Genomic DNA, 22,665 nt, shown 5'->3' with positions numbered 1-22,665 from the left:
TTGTTGGAGGAATCAAAGTGTATCTGCAACACATACTTGAGTTTGTCACCCTTTGGAGATATGATCACGACGCCAGCGCCGGAGCCATTCAACATCTTGGACCCATCGAAGAACATTGTCCAATGAGCCGAGTAGATGTGGGTCCATTGCTGTTGTTCTACCCATTCTGCTATGAAGTCAGCCAGAGCTTGAGACTTTATAGCTTTCTTGGCCTCGAACTTGATGTCGCAGTATAACATCTCCATTTCCCACTTCGCCACTCGGCCCGATGCGTCCCGATTGTGTAGGGTTTCCGACAACGGAGCATCAGAAACGACAGACACCGAGTGGTCTTGGAAATAATGAGCCACCTTCTTCGCAGTCATGTAAATCCCGTAGATAAGTTTTTGATAGTGGGGATACCTCTGCTTGGAAGGAATCAGGACTTCGGAGACATAATACACTGGCCGCTGAACCTTGTATGCTTTGCCTTCTTCTTCCCGTTCGACTGTGAGAACAGTGCTGACGACTTGATTTGTAGCCGCGATGTACAGAAGAAGGGATTCTTTACTGAGCGGAGCAGTAAGAACCGGCTGGGTGGAAAGTAGGACTTTGAGGTCGTCGAATGCGATCTGGGCTTCGTCTGTCCACTCGAAAGTATCTGATTTCTTCATGAGTCGGTACAGAGGAAGTGCCTTCTCGCCGAGTCGACTGATAAACCTGCTCAAAGCCGCTAGGCAACCTGTGAGCCTTTGAACATCGTGTATTCTGACCGGCCGCTCCATTCGGACGATGGTCCCGATCTTTTCGGGGTTGACATCGATCCCTCGTTCGGAAACGAAGAAACCGAGTAACTTTCCGCTGGGAACACCGAATGAACACTTGGCGGGGTTGAGCCTGATATCGTACCTATGAAGGTTGGCGAATGTTTCTGCCAAGTCAGTCAGCAGGTCGGAACCTTTGCGTGACTTGACTACGATATCATCCATATACGCCTCCACATTCCGACCGATCTGGTCAAGGAGGAATTTTTGGATCATGCACATAAAGGTTGCTCCTGCATTCTTCAAACCAAATGGCATAGTGATGTAGCAGAAGCACCCGAATGGGGTGATGAAGGCTGTTTTTAATTCATCGGGGCCTTACAGACGGATCTGATGATAGCCCGAGTAGGCATCAAGGAATGACAAACGCTCGCAACCCGCAGTCGAATCGACAATTTGATCGATGCGGGGGAGCGGGAAATGGTCTTTCGGGTAGACCTTATTGAGATGCTTGAAGTCGATGCACATTCGGAGAGACTTGTCCTTCTTGGGCACCATGACAACATTGGCAAGCCACTCGGATTGGTGTACCTCGCGAATGAAGTTGGCTGCCAAAAGCTTAGCCACCTCTTCTCCGATTGCCTTCCTCTTGTGCGCGGCGGACCGACGCAAGCGTTCTCGGACAGGCCGAGCAGCAGGATCCACATGCAGTCGGTGCTCAGCCAACTCCCTGGGTACACTTGACATGTCAGCGGGCTTCCATGCGAAGATGTCCCAGTTCTCACGGAGGAATTGGATGAGCTCGGCTTCCTATTTAGGATCGAGGGTGGTGGAGATGTTCATTGGGGCAGCGGTGTCGTCCGTCGGGTGGATGCTGACCTTCTTCGTCTCTCCCGCCGACTGGAATGCGGACTCCGAAGCTGGCTTCTTCAAACGCATCAAGTCAGCGGGGTCGACTGTCTTCTTGTACTCGTCAAGCTCGAGGACAGCCATCTGCTGATCGGCGATCCTCGATCCCTGCTGCAGACACTCCTCGGCCCGCTGCCGATTGCCTGTGATAGTGATCACACCTTTTGGACCTGGCATTTTCAGATTCAGGTACACGTAACATGGACGGGCCATGAAACGCGCATACGTCGGGCGGCCCAGAATCGCGTGGTACGCACTCTAGAAGTCCACCACCTCGAACGTCAGTTTTTCCTTGCGGAAGTTCTTGTCGGAGCCGAAGACGACGTCCAACGCGATCTGGCCGAGTGACTTGGCCTTTCGTCCAGGGACGACTCCATGGAACTGCATGCTGCTCTCGATAAGTTTGGACATCGGAATGCCCATACCCTTGAGAGTGTCAGCCTACATGATGTTCAAGCCGCTACCGCCGTCCATGAGGACTTTGCGCAGTCGGACTCCTTCCACCACCGGGTCGACGACCAGAGCTTGCCTCCCTGGGGTGGGTACGTGTGTTGGATGATCCGACTGGTCAAAGGTGATCGCAGTCTGAGACCACTTGAGGAACGTGGGGTTGGTCGGTGTAGCCATGTTCACCTCCCTGTTCACCAGCTTCAGTCGACTCTTGCTTTCAACGTCAGCAAAAATCATCAGTGTTGCATGGACTTGGGGGAACGGATCCTCCTTGTCCTCCTCATCCTGTTCATTGTCCTTTTCACTCGGCTGCCCTTCGCCGAACCCCTGGATCAGGAGGCGACATTGCCGAGTGGTATGCTTCGGGAATATGGCGTTGCCCTCTTCATCCATCTTCGTGTGAATTGGACATGGCTGGTCCAGGATGTGGTTTCTGTTGGGGAACGTCGCATGGGAAACAAAAAATTTCCTACGCACACGAAGACCTATCATGGTGACGTCCATCTACGAGAGGGGATGTGTGATCTACGTACCCTTGTAGACCGTATAGCAGAAGCGTTAGTGAACGCGGTTGATGTAGTGGAACGTCCTCACATCCCTCGATCCGCCCCGCGAACTATCCCGCGATCAGTCCCGCGATCTAGTGCCGAACGGACGGCGCCTCCGCGTTCAGCACACGTACAGCTCGACGATGATCTCGGCCTTCTTGATCCAGCAAGAGAGACGGAGAGGTAGAAGAGTTCTCCGGCAGCGTGACGGCGCTCCGGAGGTTGGAGATGATCTCGTCTCAGCAGGGCTCCGCCCGAGCTCCGCAGAAACGCGATATAGAGGTAAAACCGTGGAGATATGTGGTCGGGCTGCCGTGGAAAAAGTTGTCTCAAATCAGCCCTAAAACCCCACTATACATAGGAGGGATAGGGGAAGCCTTGCCTTGGGGTCCAAGAACCCCCAAGGGGTCGGCCGAGCCAAGGGGGGAAGGATTCCCCTCCCAAACCGAGTCCTACTTGGTTTGGAAGGTGGAGTCCTTCTTCCCTTTCCCACCTCCTCCTTTTTTTTCTTTTTCTCTTTGATTTTCTTCCCAATGCGCATAGGCCCCTTTTGGGCTGTCCCACCAGCCCACTAAGGGCTGGTGCGGCACCCCCAACACCTATGGGCTTCCCCGGGGTGGGTGCCCCCCCCGGTGAACTCCCGGAACCCATTCGTCATTCCCGGTACATTCCCGGTAACTCTGAAAACCTTCCGGTAATCAAATGAGGTCATCCTATATATCAATCTTCGTTTCCGGAACATTCCGGAAACCCTCGTGATGTCCGTGATCTCATCCGGGACTCCGAACAACATTCGGTAACCAACCATATAACTCAAATACGCATAAAACAACGTCGAACCTTAAGTGTGTAGACCCTGCAGGTTCGAGAACTATGTAGACATGACCCGAGAGACTCCTCGGTCAATATCCAATAGCGGGACCTGGATGCCCATATTGGATCCTACATATTCTACGAAGATCTTATCGTTTGAACCTCAGTGCCAAGGATTCATATAATCCCGTATGTCATTCCCTTTGTCCTTCGGTATGTTACTTGCCCGAGATTCGATCGTCAGTATCCGTATACCTATTTCAATCTCGTTTACCGGCAAGTCTCTTTACTCGTTCCGTAATACAAGAGCCCGCAACTTACACTAAGTCACATTGCTTGCAAGGCTTATGTGTGATGTTGTATTACCGAGTGGGCCCCGAGATACCTCTCCGTCACACGGAGTGACAAATCCCAGTCTCGATCCATACTAACTTAACGAACACCTTCGGAGATACCTGTAGAGCATCTTTATAGTCACCCAGTTACGTTGCGACGTTTGATACACAGAAAGTATTCCTCCAGTGTTAATAAGTTATATGATCTCATGGTCATAGGAATAAATACTTGGCACACAGAAAACAGTAGCAATAAAATGACACGATCAAAAACATGATTCTGACGGACATAAGGAACGCCGTTTTGACATCCATGTGCCAGATTTCATAATCGAAAAATGCAGCTATTGCTAACATGATTCTGACGGACTTAAGCATCGCTACGGGTGAGAATGCCTCATCGTAGTCAACTCCTTGAACTTGTGAAAAACCCTTTGCCACAAGTCGAGCTTTATAAACGGTCACATTGCCGTCAGCGTCTGTCTTCCTCGTAAAGATCCATTTGTTCTGAATAGCCTTGCGGCCCTCAGGTAATACTTCCAAAGTACACACTTTGTTCTCATACATGGATCCTATCTCGGACTTCATGGCTTCTAGCCATTTGTTGGAATCTGGGCCCACCATTGCTTCTTCATAATTTGCAGGTTCATTGTTGTCTAACAACATGATTGACAAGACGGGATTACCGTACCACTCTGGAGCAGCACGTGGTCTCGTCAACCTGCGTGGTTCGACAGAAACTTGAACCAGAGTTTCATGATCATCATCATTAACTTCCTCCTCAACCGGCGTCGCAACGACAGAGGTTTCCCCTTGCCCTGCGCCACCATCCAGAGGGATGAGAGGTTCGACAACCTTGTCAAGTTCTATCTTCCTCCCACTCAATTCTCTCGAGAGAAACTCCTTCTCGAGAAAAGCTCCGTTTTTAGCAACAAACACTTTGCCCTCGGATTTGAGATAGAAGGTGTACCCAACTGTCTCTTTTGGGTAACCTGTGAAGATGCAGTTTTCCGCTTTGGGTTCCAGCTTTTCAGGCTGAAGCTTTTTGACATAAGCATCACATCCCCAAACTTTAAGAAATGACAACTTTGGCCTTTTGCCATACCACAGTTCGTATGGTGTCGTCTCAACGGATTTTGATGGTGCCCTATTTAAAGTGAATGCAGCTGTTTCTAATGCATAACCCCAAAATGATAACGACAAATCGGTAAGAGACATCATAGCTCGCACCATCTCCAATAAAGTTCGATTACAACGTTCGGACACACCATTACGCTGTGGTGTTCCAGGCGGTGTCAACTGTGAAACAATTCCACATTGTCTTAAGTGAGCACCAAACTCGAAACTCAGATATTCACCCCCACGATCAGACCATAGGAACTTGATCTTCTTGGTACAATGATTTTCAACTTCACTCTGAAATTGCTTGAACTTTTCAAATGTTTCAGACTTGTGCTTCATTAAGTAGACATAACCATATCTACTCAAATCGTCAGTGAAGGTGAGAAAATAACGATATCCGCCGTGTGCCTCTACGCTCATCGGACCACATACATCGGTATGTATGATTTCCAACAAGTCACTTGCACGCTCCATTGTTCCGGAGAACGGAGTTTTAGTCATCTTGCCCATGAGGCATGGTTCGCATGTGTTAAGTGAATCAAAGTCAAGTGACTCCAAAAGTCCATCGACATGGAGTTTCTTCATGCGCTTTACACCAATATGACCTAAGCGGCAGTGCCACAAAAATATGGCGCTATCATTGTTAACTCTAACTCTTTTGGTCTCAATGTTATGTATGTGTGTATCACTATCAAGATTCAATATGAACAATCCTCTCACATTGGGTGCATGACCATAAAAGATGTTACTCATAGAAATAGAACAACCATTATTCTCTGACTTAAAAGAGTAACCGTCTCGCAATAAACAAGATCCAGATATAATGTTCATGCTCAACGCAGGCACTAAATAACAATGATTCAAGTTCATAACTAATCCTGATGGTAACTGAAGTGAAACTGTGCCGACGGCGATTGCATCAACCTTGGAACCATTTCCTACGCGCATCGTCACTTCATCTTTCGCCAGCCTTCGTCTATTCCGCAGTTCCTGTTTCGAGTTGCAAATATGAGATACAGAACCGGTATCGAATACCCAGGCACTACTACGAGAGCCGGTTAAGTACACATCAATAACATGTATATCAAATATACCTGATTTTTCTTTGGCCGCCTTCTTATCAGCCAGATACTTGGGGCAATTGCGCTTCCAGTGACCCATACCCTTGCAATAGTAACACTCTGTTTCAGGCTTAGGTCCAGCTTTGGGTTTCTTCGTTGGATTGGCAACAGGCTTGCCGCTCTTCTTTGAATTACCCTTCTTGCCTTTGCCGTTTCTCTTGAAACTAGTGGTCTTATTCACCATCAACACTGGATGCTCTTTACGGAGTTCAGACTCTGCGATTTTCAGCATCGCAAACAACTCGCCGAGAGACTTGTTCATCCCTTGCATGTTGTAGTTCAACACAAAGCCTTTATAGCTTGGCAGCAGTGATTGAAGGATTCTGTCAGTGATAGCTTCTTGCGGGAGTTCAATCCCCAGCTCAGCTAGACGGTTTGAGTACCCAGACATTTTGAGCACATGTTCACTGACAGACGAGTTCTCCTCCATCTTGCAAGCATAGAATTTATCGGAGGTCTCAGACCTCTCGATCCGGGCGTTCTTCTGAAAGATAAACTTCAACTCCTGGAACATCTCAAATGCTCCATGACGCTCAAAGCGACGTTGAAGTCCCGGTTCTAAGCCATACAAGACTGCACATTGAACTACTCAGTAGTCCTCCTTACGTGCTAACCAAGCGTTCTTAACATCCTGATGAGCCGTAGCGGGTGGTTCATCTCCTAGCGCAGCATTAAGGACATAATCCTTCTTCCCAGCTTGTAAGATTAGCTTAAGATTATGAGCCCAGTCTACAAAGTTGCTTCCATCATCTTTCAACTTAGCTTTCTCTAGGAACGTATTAAAATTCAGGGTGACTGTCGCGTGAGCCATGATCTACAACACAAATATATTCAAAGTGGACTTAGACTATGTTCAAGATAATTAGAGTTTAACTTAATCAAATTACTCGCTAAACTCCCACTCAAAAAGTACATCTCTCAAGTCATTTGAGTGGTTCATGATCGACTTACACTAGCTCAAGTCCGATCATCACGTGAGTTGAGTATAGTTTCAGTGGTAAGCATCCCTATGCTAATCATATCATCTATATGATTCATGATCGACCTTTCGGTCTCATTTGTTCCGAGGCCATGTCTGCACATGCTAGGCTCGTCAAGCTTAACCCGAGTGTTCCGCGTGCGCAACTGTTTTGCACCCGTTGTATGTGAACGTTGAGTCTATCACACCCGATCATCACGTGGTGTCTCGAAACGACGAACTGTAGCAACGATGCACAGTCGGGGAGAACACAATTTCGTCTTGAAATTTTAGTGAGAGATCACCTCATAATGCTACCGTCGTTCTAAGCAAAATAAGGTGCATAAAAGGATTAACATCACATGCAATTCATAAGTGACATGATATGACCATCATCACGTGCTTCTTGATCTCCATCACCAAAACACCGGCACGATCTTCTTGTCACCGGCGCCACACCATGATCTCCATCAACGTGTCACCATCGGGGTTGTCGTGCTACTCATGCTATTACTACTAAAGCTACATCCTAGCAAAATAGTAAGCGCATCTGCAAGCACAAACGTTAGTTATAAAGACAACCCTATGGCTCCTGCCGGTTGCCGTACCATCGACGTGCAAGTCGATATTTTCTATTACAACATGATCAACTCATACATCCAATATATCACATCACATCGTTGGCCATATCACATCACAAGCATACCCTGCAAAAACAGGTTAGACGTCCTCTAATTTTGTTGTTGCATGTTTTACGTGGTGACCATGGGTATCTAGTAGGATCGCATCTTACTTACGCAAACACCACAACGGAGATATATGAGTTGCTATTTAACCTCATCCAAGGACCTCCTCGGTCAAATCCGATTCAACTAAAGTTGGAGAAACTGACACCCGCCAGTCATCTTTGAGCAACGGAGTTACTATCAGCGATGAAACCAGTCTCTCGTAAGCGTACGAGTAATGTCGGTCCAAGCCGCTTCGATCCAACAATACCGCGGAATCAAGAAAAGACTAAGGAGGCCAGCAAAACGCACATCTCCGCCCACAAAAACTTTTGTGTTCTACTCAAGAAGACATCTACGCATGAACCTAGCTCATGATGCCACTGTTGGGGAACGTCGCATGGGAAACAAAAAATTTCCTACGCACACGAAGACCTATCATGGTGATGTCCATCTACGAGAGGGGATGTGTGATCTACGTACCCTTGTAGACCGTACAGCAGAAGTGTTAGTGAACGCGGTTGATGTAGTGGAACGTCCTCACGTCCCTCGATCCGCCCCGCGAACTATCCCACGATCTAGTGCCGAACGGACGGCACCTCCGCGTTCAGCACACGTACAGCTCGACGATGATCTCGGCCTTCTGGATCCAGCAAGAGAGACGAAGAGGTAGAAGAGTTCTCCGGCAGCATGACGGCGCTCCGGAGGTTGGTGATGATCTCGTCTCAACAGGGCTCCGCCCAAGCTCCGCAGAAACGCGATCTAGAGGTAAAACCATGGAGATATGTGGTCGGGCTGCCGTGGCAAAAGTTGTCTCAAATCAGCCCTAAAACCCCACTATATATAGGAGGGAGAGGGGAAGCCTTGCCTTGGGGTCCAAGAACCCCCAAGGGGTCGGCCGAGCCAAGGGGGGAAGGATTCCCCTCCCAAACCGAGTCCTACTTGGTTTGGAAGGTGGAGTCCTTCTTCCCTTTCCCACCTCCTCCTTTTTTTTCTCTTTGATTTTCTTCCCAATGCGCATAGGCCCCTTTTGGGCTGTCCCACCAGCCCACTAAGGCTGGTGCGGCACCCCCAACACCTATGGGCTTCCCCGGGGTGGGTGCCCCCCCCCCCCCCCCGGTGAAGTCCCGGAACCCATTCGTCATTCCCGGTACATTCCCGGTAACACTGAAAACCTTCCGGTAATCAAATGAGGTCATCCTATATATCAATCTTCGCTTCCGGACCATTTCGGAAACCCTCGTAACGTCTGTGATCTCATCCGGGACTCCAAACAACATTCGGTAACCAACCATATAACTCAAATACGCATAAAACAACGCCGAACCTTAAGTGTGCGGACCCTGCGGGTTCGAGAACTATGTAGACATGACCCGAGAGACTCCTCGGTCAATATCCAATAGCGGGACCTGGATGCCCATATTGGATCCTACATATTCTACGAAGATCTTATCGTTTGAACCTCAGTGCCAAGGATTCATATAATCCCGTATGTCATTCCATTTGTCCTTCGGTATGTTACTTGCCCGAGATTCGATCGTCAGTATCCGTATACCTATTTCAATCTCGTTTACCGGCAAGTCTCTTTACTCGTTCCGTAATACAAGATCCCGCAACTTACACTAAGTCACATTGCTTGCAAGGCTTATGTGTGTTGTTGTATTACCGAGTGGGCCCCGAGATACCTCTCCGTCACACGGAGTGACAAATCCCAGTCTTGATCCATACTAACTTAACAACACCTTCGGAGATACCTGTAGAGCATCTTTATAGTCACCCAGTTACGTTGCGACGTTTTATACACACAAAGTATTCCTCCGGTGTTAGTAAGTTATATGATCTCATGGTCATAGGAATAAATACTTGACACGCAGAAAACAGTAGCAATAAAATGACACGATCAACATGCTACGTCTATTAGTTTGGGTCTAGTCCATCACATGATTCTCCTAATCACGTGATCCAGTTATCAAGCAACAACACCTTGTTCATAATCAGAAGACACTGACTATCGTTTATCAATTGGCTAGCCAACTAGAGGCTTGCTAGGGACAGTGTTTTGTCTATGTATCCACACATGTATATAAGTCTTCATTCAATACAATTATAGCATGGATAATAAACGATTATCTTGATACAGGAATTATAATAATAACTTTATTTATTATTGCCTCTAGGGCATAATTCCAACAGTTTCCGAACTGCTTCTTCTTGGGGGTGAACTGAGCCTTCCCATTGCCCTTGAATTTGGCATTGGTAACGGCTGCGGCCTCTGCCTGCGGAGTGGACGGAGCTTTCTGCTTCTGCTTCCGAGTGTTGTTCCCATCTCCATCGGCAACTGCTTTGTGCTTGCCGCTACGAATGCGGTCCTCTTCTTCGCCATTTGCATAGCGTGCCGCTATCTCCATCATCTTACTCATAGAGAGGTCGCCTGTTCGACCGAACTTCAGGTACAGATCTCTGTACCGCACGCCTGCCTTGAAGGCGCAGACTGCTTGGTGGTCTGTGACGTTCTCCACCATGTGGTAGAGGGTCGTCCAACGCTGAATGAAATCGCGCAGGGGCTCATTCTGCTTCTGGACATAGTGTTGGAGCTCCACGAGACCAGCAGGGCGTTTGCACGTCCCTTCGAAGGTCCTGATGAAGACTCGGGCCAGATCTGCCAAGCTGTAGATGCTTGAAGGAGCCAACTGGTTCAGCCACGCTCGTGCCGAACCGTCGAGCATCACGGGGAGGTGTTTCATGGCGACGTGGTCGTCCCCACCTCCGATCTGGACAGCCACTCGGTAATCGTCCAGCCACGTTTCTGGCTTGGATTCTCCTATAAACTTGCTGATCCCCGTCGCCAATCGGAAGTTGGGAGGGATGTCAGCCGAACGGATGGCTCGACTGAAACACTCGGGACCAGAGACGATGGTCCTGCTTCCACTCGGACGGTCTATATCGTGACCATCGCGGTGGGCCCGGCCCCTGTCGACCCTCCTCTGGGCGATATATCCTCTTGCGTCGGGCCTTGGATCATAAGTGTCACCGACCGAACGCCGATCATCATGATGTCGGGGACCGTAGGGCCCACCCCGCGGAGGGGTGCATGAACGGCGACGATCTTCAGGATTCATGGAACGGCTGCCTCCCTTGTGTCGCTGATGAGAACCGGGGCTGTGAACTGACCGATGCGTGTTCGCGTGAACAGAACTATTGTGGATCCTGTTGTGCGACTGGGAGACCGCCGAATTTTGCTGCTGCACCGTGTGCAGCAGGGCACGGATCTGCTCGATCCCTCTGCCCGCCTCTGAATCAGTCGGCTGGAGGGAATCGGCTATTTTGGCGGCGGCAGCGAGGTTGAGGACGGGTGTGCGGAACACCTCCACGTTGCTCCGACGAGTGTGCCGACTGGCAGAACGGCGGGGCTGACGGCGAGCGCCGGATGTTTCGCCGACCTCGTGCTCGTTCCGGCCGGTTTGGCGGGGACTTTCATGGGAGTTGGCCATGTGCACTTCGGCTGCAGGCCCACGACCCAAGTACTCGGAAGGAAACTCAGTCGAAACTGAGTCCGAGCGCTAGGACGGCGGCGCAACTACAACCGACTCTTGGACCGCCACTTGTGAGGACGCGTTCTGGCGCGCCTGGGCGTGTTGCACCCAACGCCGGAGCCGCGGACGGGAGGACCGCTTGTTGCGGCGCGCGACTGCGGCGTAGGTCGACACCGGAGCCGACTGCTGGAGAAGAAGGATACCGCGGGCGCCGACACGGAAGTGCATAGCCCCACGACTGGGGAGCGCCTTGACGTCGAGAGGGGCATCCCGAAGCCATGCCGAATTGTCGACGATGAAGGAGAGAGCGCCGAAGAGGATCTCGTGAGCCATGCTCAAATCTCCACCGGATGACATGATGAAAAGATGTAGTCGCAAACTCGCCGGAAGTCGCTTAGACGTCTGCCCCATGGTGGGCGCCAACTCTCGTGGGTATAAGTCTGACAGTAGATGTATGGGGTACGAAAGGATGGGCAGAGCCTTAGCTACGGCGAGGTTGTATGAGTTCAGGCCCCTCTACAGTGGAGGTAAAAGCCCTACGTCTCAGTGCTCTTGGGAGCTTGATGTCGAGTGGAATATGGATTACAGTGAGTTGCTAACCCCTGCACCAGTGGGGAAGGGCGGCTTATATAGAGTGCGCTGCCCTTTACAACGGTTCGGTGCACAGGGGTGGAGTAGTGGCGAATAAATGCCTACGTTACAGGTAACGTATGTCTTAAATGCTAATAAAGGTACGTGGAAACGTATGACCGTTGCCCTCCAGGGGGGTTACGATGTACAGAGTGGAATCGAGTCGGTAAGTTTGATACGCTCCGAATGCTCATCTCCGACTGGATGATGGAGGAATCGTCACCGACTGGATGATGGGAAGTCCTTAATTCAGTCGGAACTGACTAAGGGCCTTGTCCCTTATGAAGGGTAGTCCTTGGGTAGGACCTGTAGGGCAGGCCTATGACCCTACCCTAGGACTATAACCCCATCACCAACATGTCCAAGCCTTCTATACCATAATCAACCTTTAGAAGATTTTGCGATAAGACATGTATGTGGTTTGGATATCTTAGAGAAATCAATAACGTATAGATAACCTCTACGGAAACTAGTAAAGACAATGTTATGATTGTCGTTATGAAACACTCAACATTCAATTTTCGTAAATAGCACATCAAAACCAAAGTCTGCTAGTATAGATACGGAAAGAAGATTGTAGCCAAGGGATTCAACAAGCATGACATTCTGAATGGAACTGTCATGAGATACGGCCACCTTACGAAGACCAAGTACCTTACCTTTGGAGTTGTCTCCAAAAGTCAGACACTTATGAGGTCCATGGTTTGGTATAATCTCATTGAACATGTCTTTATCTCCGGTCATGTGAACGGTGCATCCACTCTCGAGAACCCACTCCTTTCCACCGGCGATGTATTCTTTAAGGTTAGCCATATTCCTAAGGTTCCCCATGGTCTTCTCATATTCGATGTCAAGCTCTTCATCTTCGTTGTAGTAGCCATGCTCCACATTGTCATCATCGGATGAAGTTCCCTCATCATAAGAAACAAGAATTTCATCAGAAATTTGACTATGACAATATTCATGTTTATGCATTCGAATGGCTTCAACAATGATATTATTAATAGTAATGACATCTCCTTTAGCATGCATGAGGTCACGAAGATCAAATAGGCATTTATCGAAGTTAGGATCGGCTGGCTTTATTTTGTGAAAAGCAATGCATTTGTGGAATATGATATCAAATTTTTTCAAGGAATAGTCTGGATATCTTTTCTCTAAGTGTTTCCACAAGGTATGAGCACACTCATAGTTTTCCAACTGACTAAGCACATTTCTTGGTAAACCTCTAATGATAAGATTGACAGTGTTAAGGTTACCAAGCATATTAACTTCATCATCATGAGAAGGATGTATGGGGTCAATGGGAGGCGCATAAGTATATTTAACATACTTGCGCAAATGGAACTCGTCAAATATAACAAGCATTTCATTTTTTTTCATTTTCTAATGTACTCCCCCTCAAGAATAGGCACTCTACAACCAAAAATCTAGGAACTAGTCACATTCATCTTCCTCCAATGGCGGTTAAACCAAGGTTTTCAAGACCTTGATTTGATACCAATTGAGGTATCAATAGAAGATATGTCTAGAGGGGGGGTGAATAGACTACTTGTCAAGATAAAATTCTAGCCTAACCCAATTTCAAGGAAGGTAGAAATCTAGCAGTTATAACAAGTCAAGTACACCCTACACATGCAGTTCTAAGAGTATAGCAACGGAATGTAAAACATGCAAGTGTAATATAGAGGAGTAAGGTAGGGAGTACAAACGCATGAGGTTGACACGATGATTTTTGGCATGGTTCCGATAGGTGGCGCTATCATACGTCTATGTTAGGGGAGACTTCAACCCACGGAGGGTAAGGAGTGTGAGAGTCCATGGAGGGCTCCACCCACAGAGGATCCACAAAGAAGCGGCCTTGTCTATTCCACCACGGCTTTCGTCCACGGAGGACTAGCCTTACTCACGATAGATCTTCACGAAGTAGGCAATCTCCTTGCCCTTACAAACATCTTGGTTCAACTCCACAACACGAAGTAGGAGGCTCCCAAGCGACAACTAACCAAACTAGGAGGCACCACCCTCCAAAAGGTAATAGATGTGGTAGACCAATGAACTCCTTGCTCTTGTGCTTCTAAAGATAGTCTCCTCAACACAAATCACCCCTTCACAGAATATGCATGGGTAGGAGAGGTTGATTTGGTGGAAAGCAGTTTGGGGAGGCTAGAGATCAAGTTTCAAATGATAAGATTGGAATAACTTGGTATCAACACATGAGGAGGTGGTTCTCTTTCAGAAAATGGATCTGGCAGTGAAGTGTGTGTTCTGAGTGCTTCTCCCACGAATGATAGGAGGGGGAAGGGGTATATATAGGCAGCAGCCAAAATCCAGCCGTTACAAACAAAAGGGCAAACTCAGTGACACCGAAGTTAAAAACTCGGTGGTATCGATTAGCACAAAGGTGTGAACTTTTGAATCTCGGCGAGACCGATATATGAAACTCGGGGGAACCGAAAAGGTGACTAACGATCAGATGTCTAAACTCGGTGGCACCAATACTCAAACTCAAAAATTCCGATTTTGTGTATCTTGGCAACAGAATGTTGGTCACATTGAACTCGGTAGCATCGACTTGGTTTCGTATGCACCGATTTGGTGGGAATGACTAGGGTTTTTGTCTGAGGTCAAACTCGGTGGGTCCGATATGGGAATGTTGGTGACACCGAATTTGTGTTTGTGGATCTTGACAGAGTGGATATGTGGGAAGAATGACTGAGTGTTTTGGTGGCTAGCTTTGAGCATTTGAGCAATCAATTCATTTTACTACCTCATCCCCTTTTAATAGTATTGATTTTTCTATGAACTCAAAAGTGATTACTCACAAATATAAAATGAAGAATCTTCTAGCTTGAAGCTTGAGCCAACATTATTCCTTTCTTACATCGAGGGGCATCTCCACATATACCTTAAGCCATAACATCTCCATGGACCTTTCCTGAAATATCTAGGTAAAAGTGTTAGTCCAAGAGATGATGTATGTTGTTATGAATTACCAAAATCACCAAGTAAGCATATGTGTTTTCAAGTATCTATCATATCTAAGAGTATGTACGCGTAGTATGTAATATATGTATAAGAATATTTATATAGTATATATAATACTTTTTAGATAGTATGTACCATAATTTTAGGATACTCATTTTGACATACAAATATATACGTATTTCATGATATTATAGAAACTATGGATTAACTATATATTTTTCATGTAACATACTTTGTAATATGTTATATATAGTATGTCAACATACTCAAAGTGATAAATTAGTATATATACAACCACATGATATTATATGAGACGTGGGAGTAACTAAACCCGGTAGTAGGAGGTATTTTCCCAATAGCCCGTCTATTCTGCTAATATTAGCAGAACAATTATTCTGCACTCACTTCTCAACTACACGCTCAGTGCACTGCATCCCTATCAAACGTAACATTGCAATGTCATCAGAAAAAACTGCACGTGCTTTTTACACACCGCTTTTTAACTTGTTGGTTGGAACGAGATGCATAATATACCGTTGGATTGCTACAGGAAATCCCCAGCTCCGTCAAGTTGAACACTTTTTGAGATTCCTCATGGTTTGAGCGCAGTTTCGAAAATAGTGGGCGCGTGACGGGCCACACGAAGTGTATTTTCACGATTTTTTCTAAACCGCGTGTGAGAATGAAGCAAACAATATGGCGTTCGAAATATATCATCGAGCCGCATATTTTTCATTTAGATTACCCTCTCTTCTTTAGGTTTGAGATTAATTTTAATTTTATCAAAAAACGGAATTCTATTTTTCAATTTTTTTTATTTTTCCTGTACGTTTTTCGCTGCAGTTTTTAAAGTGTTCCTCGGAACGAGCCGTATGATACGGCGTTCAAAAGACGTGGAATAAACACAACTTTCATATATTGGCTATTTGTTGAGATTCCTCTCGGTTTGAAATGAATTTTAAAAACGGTGTAGCTACCTACAAATTGCAGCAAGCGTATTTTCGTATTTTTTTTCCAAATCGTTTGTCGAAACGATGCAAATGATATGGCGTTGGAAAGATATGGACGAGCCACATCGTTTTCATACACGACGCTATCTCTAATTTCTTAAGGTTTAAAAGTAACTTTGAAATTACCAAAATTTGGACACTGTTTTTTCGCGACACCCAAATCAACGCGTAAACCACATCGAATTGCATGTTTTTTCTTTTGTTAGACGTGAATTTTCAAGACAAGTAAGCAAAGCGCACTTCACATCGTTCATAATTGAACCACATCGCTATAGAGAAATGAACTTCATTACTTTTTTATCATGCATAATTTTTTGATTTGTTTTCCTACTAAGCTGCTCGGAGAGGGGTGTTTACACGGACTAAAAACATTGACCACATGGTTGAGAAAAATGAACCACGACACGGTGCCGAGTGGACACAAATTGTCCTAAAAACTCCCCCGCGCCCTCAAACTGCACAGATGAGCTGACTGAACCGTATGTCCCGTGTTGTCGGACTATATGACATCCAACGCGCCACCACCGAAACATGAATGTCAATGCGCAACGAATAGGCACCATGTTTCACAAATTTTCAGTAGGCCCCTTGTACAGAAAATACATCACACGCAAAAAGCAATCTAGTCCTAGGAACCTCCAGCTCGGCGAGTTGTTCACTCCGCAATGAAAAACAGAAGTACACGCACGGGCTGATGCACTGCACGCAGTGGTAATGCTTCTTCCTGAAAAATTGCAAAAAATGAAAAGTAATGCACTGCACGCAGCAGAGTGCACCACTGCACCCACCGGAGTGCACTGTGGACTCCGAAATCCCCCATGTGAGCTACTCACACCCTTGATGTGGGCTGCTCCCCTCGTCTTCACGGCATAGCATAGCGCCACGGCCACGAGGTCGACGGTGCCGATCACCGTCATCTTCTGGTCCTTCATGTCCACGCAATGTTGTCTATTCCTCAAGAATCAACAATTACCGGTGAGCCGAATGATGATAGACTGGTATGAAATTCCCAGCCAACCCCTCGACCATTACTACAACGGAACCGGAGAAGGAGAAGCATGGGAGTAGAGTACCCTGAAGACCGGAGACGACCTGGATGGCCTTCTGCTTCTATGTGTCGTCGTGCAGGTCCAGCTTCAGCACGACCTGAATCCTTCAGCGCCGCCAGAAAACAAAACAAGATCAGCAATCAAGAGCCGTAATTGAAATCAGAAGAGAGAAATCCCAATTCGTGGGTGGAGCACCTCCTCCCCCTTTGCCAACACACGCGTACTACAACTACATTCACAAGAACAGCCGAATCGCACTACAAATGTATATATTCACAAGCACATCCTGCAATCAAGGGATCTCGAGCTGCAGGTGCACTACATTCACAAGCACGACCGAATCGCCCGAGCATGCTGCCCGAGCTGCATGGTGTGCCCCGCTGAACTGAATGCCTGTACACCATCATCCACGGGGTTAGCCGAGCTCGTGACACCAGAGGGAAGATTTGGCGAGTCAAAGGAGGTGAGCCCATGGTCGGTCCTCGTCTGCTGCAGTGACGCGGATCCTCGCACTCGTCGACCTCATCCTTCGCAGCTCGCCGCCGGCAGGTGCATCCTGCTCCGGTTGGACAGGGCACCCACACATGGGACTGCGAGGGGGAGGGGGTGCTCGCGTGCTGCGTGCACCCACGCAGTGGACTGCAAGGGGCCAACGAGCCCCGCTGCGGGATCGACGCAGGGCGACGAGGGCAAGGCAGGCTGCGGCGGATCCGGAGGTTGGAAGGGCGGTTCCGGCGGTGGTAACGAACAGTGGTAACGAACAGTGGTCAGCGAAGTGGGAGGTTGAGCCATGGCCTGGGGTACGGATCCGGCGAGGAGGGCGAGGTCGCACGATGGTCGCGCGCACAGCGGAGCTGGCCATCATCGGCGGTGGCATGGATCCCCGGACATGGGAGTTCTTCGTGGCTGGGGGCGCTGGGTAGGGCGCGATCATTCGACGCTCGGAGGTTTGGATCTGGTCGAGGTGGTGGGGTGGAGGTGGTTGCGGGAGGCAGGGAGGGAGGTGGTTGCCAGGAGGGAGTGAGTGAGGTGGTTGCCAGGACGTGGCGGCGAGAGGAGTGGGGAGGGAGTGTGCGCCACGGTGAAGAAGGTACATAGGGGAGGGAGTGGGTGGGCGAGGGGAACAACGTCGCAACCACCCCCAAACCAGCGACCTCCTCGCCCCCAACGGCGTGCCAGCACCACCACCTGCCACCGCGCCGCCCACCACCTCCCGCCGGAGCCCCGCCCCACCTCAGAGTTAATTGCAAAAAACTACCACAATTCGGGCCGTATTCACAAGTTGGTGCCATCTTTTAATTTTTTTGCAAATACGTACCAAGATACACGCCGTATTTGGCAGATCCTGTATTTCTACGTATAGATGCTCTTTTTGACAGATATGGCCCACCGGTCAGTCTTCTTAAAGAAAACCGGCCCGGACCGCTTTTATCCGGGGAAAACCGACTCTTGCAAAAAATAAACGGCCCGGACCTGCTTCCTTCCTTCCTTCACTCGTTCGTTTTTATATACACCAGCGCGCGCCCGCGGCACCGAGAAACGCGCCTATGGCGATACCGACGCCGCCGTCTTGCCGCCATGCGGTGCTGCTCGCGGCGCTCCTCCTCGCGGCCGGCGCGGTCGCTCGGGCGGACGACGACGAGTGGGACAGGACGAGCGACGGCAGGAGAGGGGTCGTGTACGGCGCGAGGAAGCCGCCCAGCTTCAGCGCGCCCATGGTGGTGCTCCTCGTGGCGCTCATCGCCACCTTCTTCTTCATCGGCTTCTTCTCCATCTACATCCGCCAGTGCGGCCGCGGGAACTCCCCCACCATCCCGGCTGCGGCCTTCCTCGTGCTGTCGCGGCAGGAGCAGCAGTTGCAGGCCCGGCCGCGGGGGCTCGACCCGGAGGTGGTCGCCTCCTTCCCCGCCATGACCTACGCCGAGGCGAGGGCGCTCCGGGAGAAGGAAGCGGGAGACAAGGGCGAGGACGGCACGGCCGTGCTCGAGTGCGTCGTCTGCCTCAGCGAGTTCGAGGACGGGGACCAGCTCCGCCTCCTCCCCAATTGCAGCCACACGTTCCACCCGGACTGCATCAGGGAGTGGCTCGCCGGCCACGTCACCTGCCCCGTCTGCCGCTGCAGCCTCGCCCCGGAGGAGCCAGCAGCCACGGCGGCGGCCGAAGCGGACGACACCGGCAGGGAGTAGCAGCGGGCGCCGGAGGTGGCCATCGACATGAACCGCGAGGGCGACGGCGAGGAGCATGAGGAGAGAATGAGGGAAGCAGCGGAGCTGGAGCGGATCGGCAGCATGCGGCGCGCGGTGCGGTCGCGGTCACGGTCGCGGCGGCCGTTCTCGCGCGCGCACTCGACGGGCCACTCCCTCTCCGCGCGGTTCGACGACGACCTGGAGTGGTTCACGCTGCGCGCTCCAGGAGCACGTGCGTAGGGACATGGTGGCCACGGGCCAGGAGAGCCTACGCCGCACGGTGGCGCGGGACGCCGGCGCACGCAGCGCGCGGATCGGACGGTCCGACTGGCGAACGGAACCGTCACGCAGCGTCGGCGACGCCGTGGACGGTGAGGAGGCGGGGGCGGGGGCGGAGGAGGGAGGGGTGGTGCTGGTGGTTGCGGTGGGGTGCAGGGAGTGGCCGGCGGGGTCTGGCAATGGTGGCGGTGAGGGGGAGGCGGGGTGGAGGAGCAGGGTTGGTTCGGGGTGTGGCGGTGGTGCGATGAGGGGGAAGCGGGGTGGAGGAGCATGGTGGGCTCGGTCTGGAGGGTTTTTTTATGCATGTCCATACGGAGAGAGAGAGTCGGTTTTTCCCGGATCGAAGCGGTCCGGGCCGGTTTTCCCTGTAAGAGACAGACCGGTGGGTCATATGTGTCAGAAAGAGCATCTATACGTAGAAATACAGGATCTGCAAAATACGGCATGTATCTTGGTACGTATTTGCAAAAAAATTGAAAGATGGCACCAACTTGTGAATACGGCCCGAATTGTGGTAGTCTTTTGCAATTAACTCTGAGGTGGGGCGGGGCTCCGGCGGGAGGTGGTGGGCGGCGCGGTGGCAGGTGGTGGTGCTGGCACGCCGTTGGGGGCGAGGAGGTCGCTGGTTTGGGGGTGGTTGCGACGTTGTGGATGAAGGGAGGGTGGGAGTTGGATCGTGTGGGTTGGAGCTAGGGTGGGGTGGGTATTTTTTTGGGTACGCGTGCAGTTAGCATGTTAGTACGGCGTGGTTATCTGTGTTACCAGAATAAGCTGGATGTATGAAAAATAAGGGTCTTACGACAAATATAATGGTTGATAAGGTAATTTTATTGTAGCGACCCGACTCAAGATGAGTCAAGCCTCTGGTGTTTCCGTACCATCCCAAGATCATGCTGGTACACACTCAGTACATAATGTATATATTCAAGAGTTCAATCACACAGCTTTATTAATCGAAATCTCATAAAGAGTACTTTATTAAAATAAAGGATTACAATAAAGTGGCTGAAGGCCATCTCATGAGATATCTAACGAAGACTAGCGGAAGCATCAGGTAGACGAGTCCATACGACTCCAAGGGCATGTCGCTGAGCGTAGAACGTAGCCTCACCCCTGGTCGGAAAAGTACTCTGCAACATGATACATTGCAGCCGTGTAGGTCAGCATATGGAATATGTCGGCAAGTCATCAAAGAGAGGGGTAAAATAATAATCAACTATCTCTACATGCATATTTGGCCGGTGGGGCTATGAGTTTTGCATAAAGCCAGTTTTATCCTACAACAAGAGGGGTTGGAAGCAAAATATTACTACATTGTTTGTTGTTAACGAGATGGTTCCGCCAACCAATTCTCGTACCCGAATAGTTGTTAACACCCACATCATTATTAAGTTGTGTCGAGAGTTCAGGGGAATTTCAATGCCTTCGGCTCAAGTCGTCCATGACCGTGGACACGGCTAATCGATTAGGTTGGGCACTCTGCAGAGTTTTGCACACGTTCCCCACAAGATTTGATCGCCTCCGTGTTTTTCCTCGCACTACAGGGTGTTTGAAGACCGGATGATCAAAACATGGTCTTTCAACGGGTCCCTCTGAATCCCTGTCGGTGCCCATCCATTCCTACCGTTCTTCTACATCTGCTAGCACCGCCTGTCCAGAGTCGCCGCGTTGTCCAACCAAGCCAGAGCCCATAATGACTTGTGGCTGTGCAGGTAAGCCTTGAGTCTTGAAGTCTCCGTCCGTCTCTTCGAGCCTGGGTGAAGCTTTCCGCAGGATGTCATGGCCTCTCCAGCATCCCGGGAATCCACTGGGTTCTCCAGGGAGCCGATCAACCGTCCTTCACCCAGAGTTGCATTGCGTCCGAGGTCTTGAAAATCTTGTCTTAACCGGTCTTGATTATTTAATCAACCTCACATCACTCGTGTTATGCACTCAACCGAAAACCCGTCTACTCAAGCATAGCAATAAGAAATTATCGTCCCGGGGCCAAGTATCAGGGTTGTTGTGTGCCTACCACATGATACTACAAACTACACTAAAATTTCCAAGTACCTAGGCAGCATGCAATTGGGCAAAGAAAGGTGAACTACCATGCATCGAAAACATAGGAAAATTAACATGATCAAAATGACTTGCCTTGATGATAGTTGTCTTGATCGAGCGCTTCTAAGTAACACGCTTCGCACTCCAAATGATCTACCGATACAAACAAAAAACACACCATAAGCACTACAATCAAGCAACAAGTAAAAATAACATCACAAGTAAGGATTTTCTAAGGCCTAAGTAAAAGACTTCAACACGCGTTACTAAGGCAGAAACTTGTTTCTGTTAAAAACACCAGTAAAAATACTTTAAAATTTTTGAAACTTCTACCACAGTAAGATATAATCACTAGGAAGCAGTAGCAAAAAGAATCAACTCAAAATCATTTTTTAAACTCCTGGAATAGGCAAAACAAGGTTTAAACTAAATCTGATCTAACTTATATTTGCAAATTTCAAACATAGACAAATTATATGTTTTTAAAAAACTACAGAAACATTGGAGTCTACTGGAACAAGAATCAATATCATTGGACTTCGGGATCAAAAGTTATGGCCAAAACAAAACAGAAACTTTTCTGTTTTTGCAACTAGACAGAAAAGAACTAATTTGCTAACAGACAGGGGGGGTATACGTGGCGCGCTACGATAGGCTAAGGGATGTTTGCTGCGAGGCTTATAAACAAACGGTCGAAACCTAACTAAAAGCTCTGGCTAACTGCTTAAGTGAAATAAAAACCAGCGCGTTTTTCTGATCTAAACCGAAGGGGTATCCTACTCTAATCTACACTGTAGAATATAGATCTAAGGGCTAACCAAGAAAAGAAAAAAAACAGGAGGAGGGCCTCACCGTAGCAGTGGCTGGGCAACTCCGGCGGGGTTGAGGGTCGCCGGCGAGGGGAGGGGCTCCGGGGGTGGCGACGGGACGGGGGGGGGGGGGTGGCGGCGACTTCTCTCCGGCGAGAGGTGGCGTCGGGTGGAGCGAGGGAGGCTCGGGGTGGCTGCCCCCAGGTGCGGCCGAAGTGGAGCTCGGGCTGCTCGCCGGCGCAGCTGCGGCAGGGGCTCGGGTGGGCGGCTCGGCGAGGCGATGGTGGGAACGGGGTGCGGCCGGGGTGCGGGGTATTTATAGGCCGAGAGGGGCTTGGGGAAGGAAGGGGGAGAGGGGTCCGAGAGGATCCCGAGTTCCAGGGATACGGGTTGGGTTCGGGCAGAGGTTAGGAA

At 49.4% G+C, this 22,665-nt stretch overlaps 1 protein-coding gene and 1 pseudogene across 2 annotated transcripts; one reads left to right on the top strand and one right to left on the bottom strand.

The window, feature by feature from the left end:
• Nucleotides 1–16,423: 16,423 nt before the first annotated feature.
• Nucleotides 16,424–18,082, bottom strand: LOC123446219 (formin-like protein 6). 2 transcript variants are annotated; one of them, XM_045122894.1, is made up of 2 exons: nt 16,959–18,082; nt 16,424–16,839 (listed from the first exon to the last, which is right to left on the bottom strand). In XM_045122894.1, the coding sequence occupies exon 1, from the start codon at nt 18,028–18,030 to the stop codon at nt 17,389–17,391; it is 642 nt and encodes a 213-aa protein (XP_044978829.1). In that variant the 5' UTR covers nt 18,031–18,082; the 3' UTR covers nt 16,424–16,839; nt 16,959–17,388. The 2 variants fall into 2 exon arrangements, with proteins under 2 accessions (XP_044978829.1, XP_044978828.1); XM_045122893.1 differs by having other exon boundaries at nt 16,424–16,833.
• Nucleotides 18,083–18,481: 399 nt separating this feature from the next.
• On the top strand, nt 18,482–20,182 carry LOC123450333 (annotated as a pseudogene).
• The last annotated feature ends 2,483 nt before the right edge of the window (nt 20,183–22,665 follow it).

This window comes from Hordeum vulgare, chromosome 4H (assembly GCF_904849725.1).
Source record: "Hordeum vulgare subsp. vulgare chromosome 4H, MorexV3_pseudomolecules_assembly, whole genome shotgun sequence".
Taxonomy (NCBI): Eukaryota; Viridiplantae; Streptophyta; class Magnoliopsida; order Poales; family Poaceae; genus Hordeum; species Hordeum vulgare.
This window is presented reverse-complemented; position numbering and strand designations above follow the sequence as displayed.

Excerpts from the sequence above, each read along its gene's own strand:
- LOC123446219 (XM_045122894.1), bottom strand. The coding sequence starts at position 18,030 with ATGTACCTTCTTCACCGTGGCGCACACTCCCTCCCCACTCCTCTCGCC.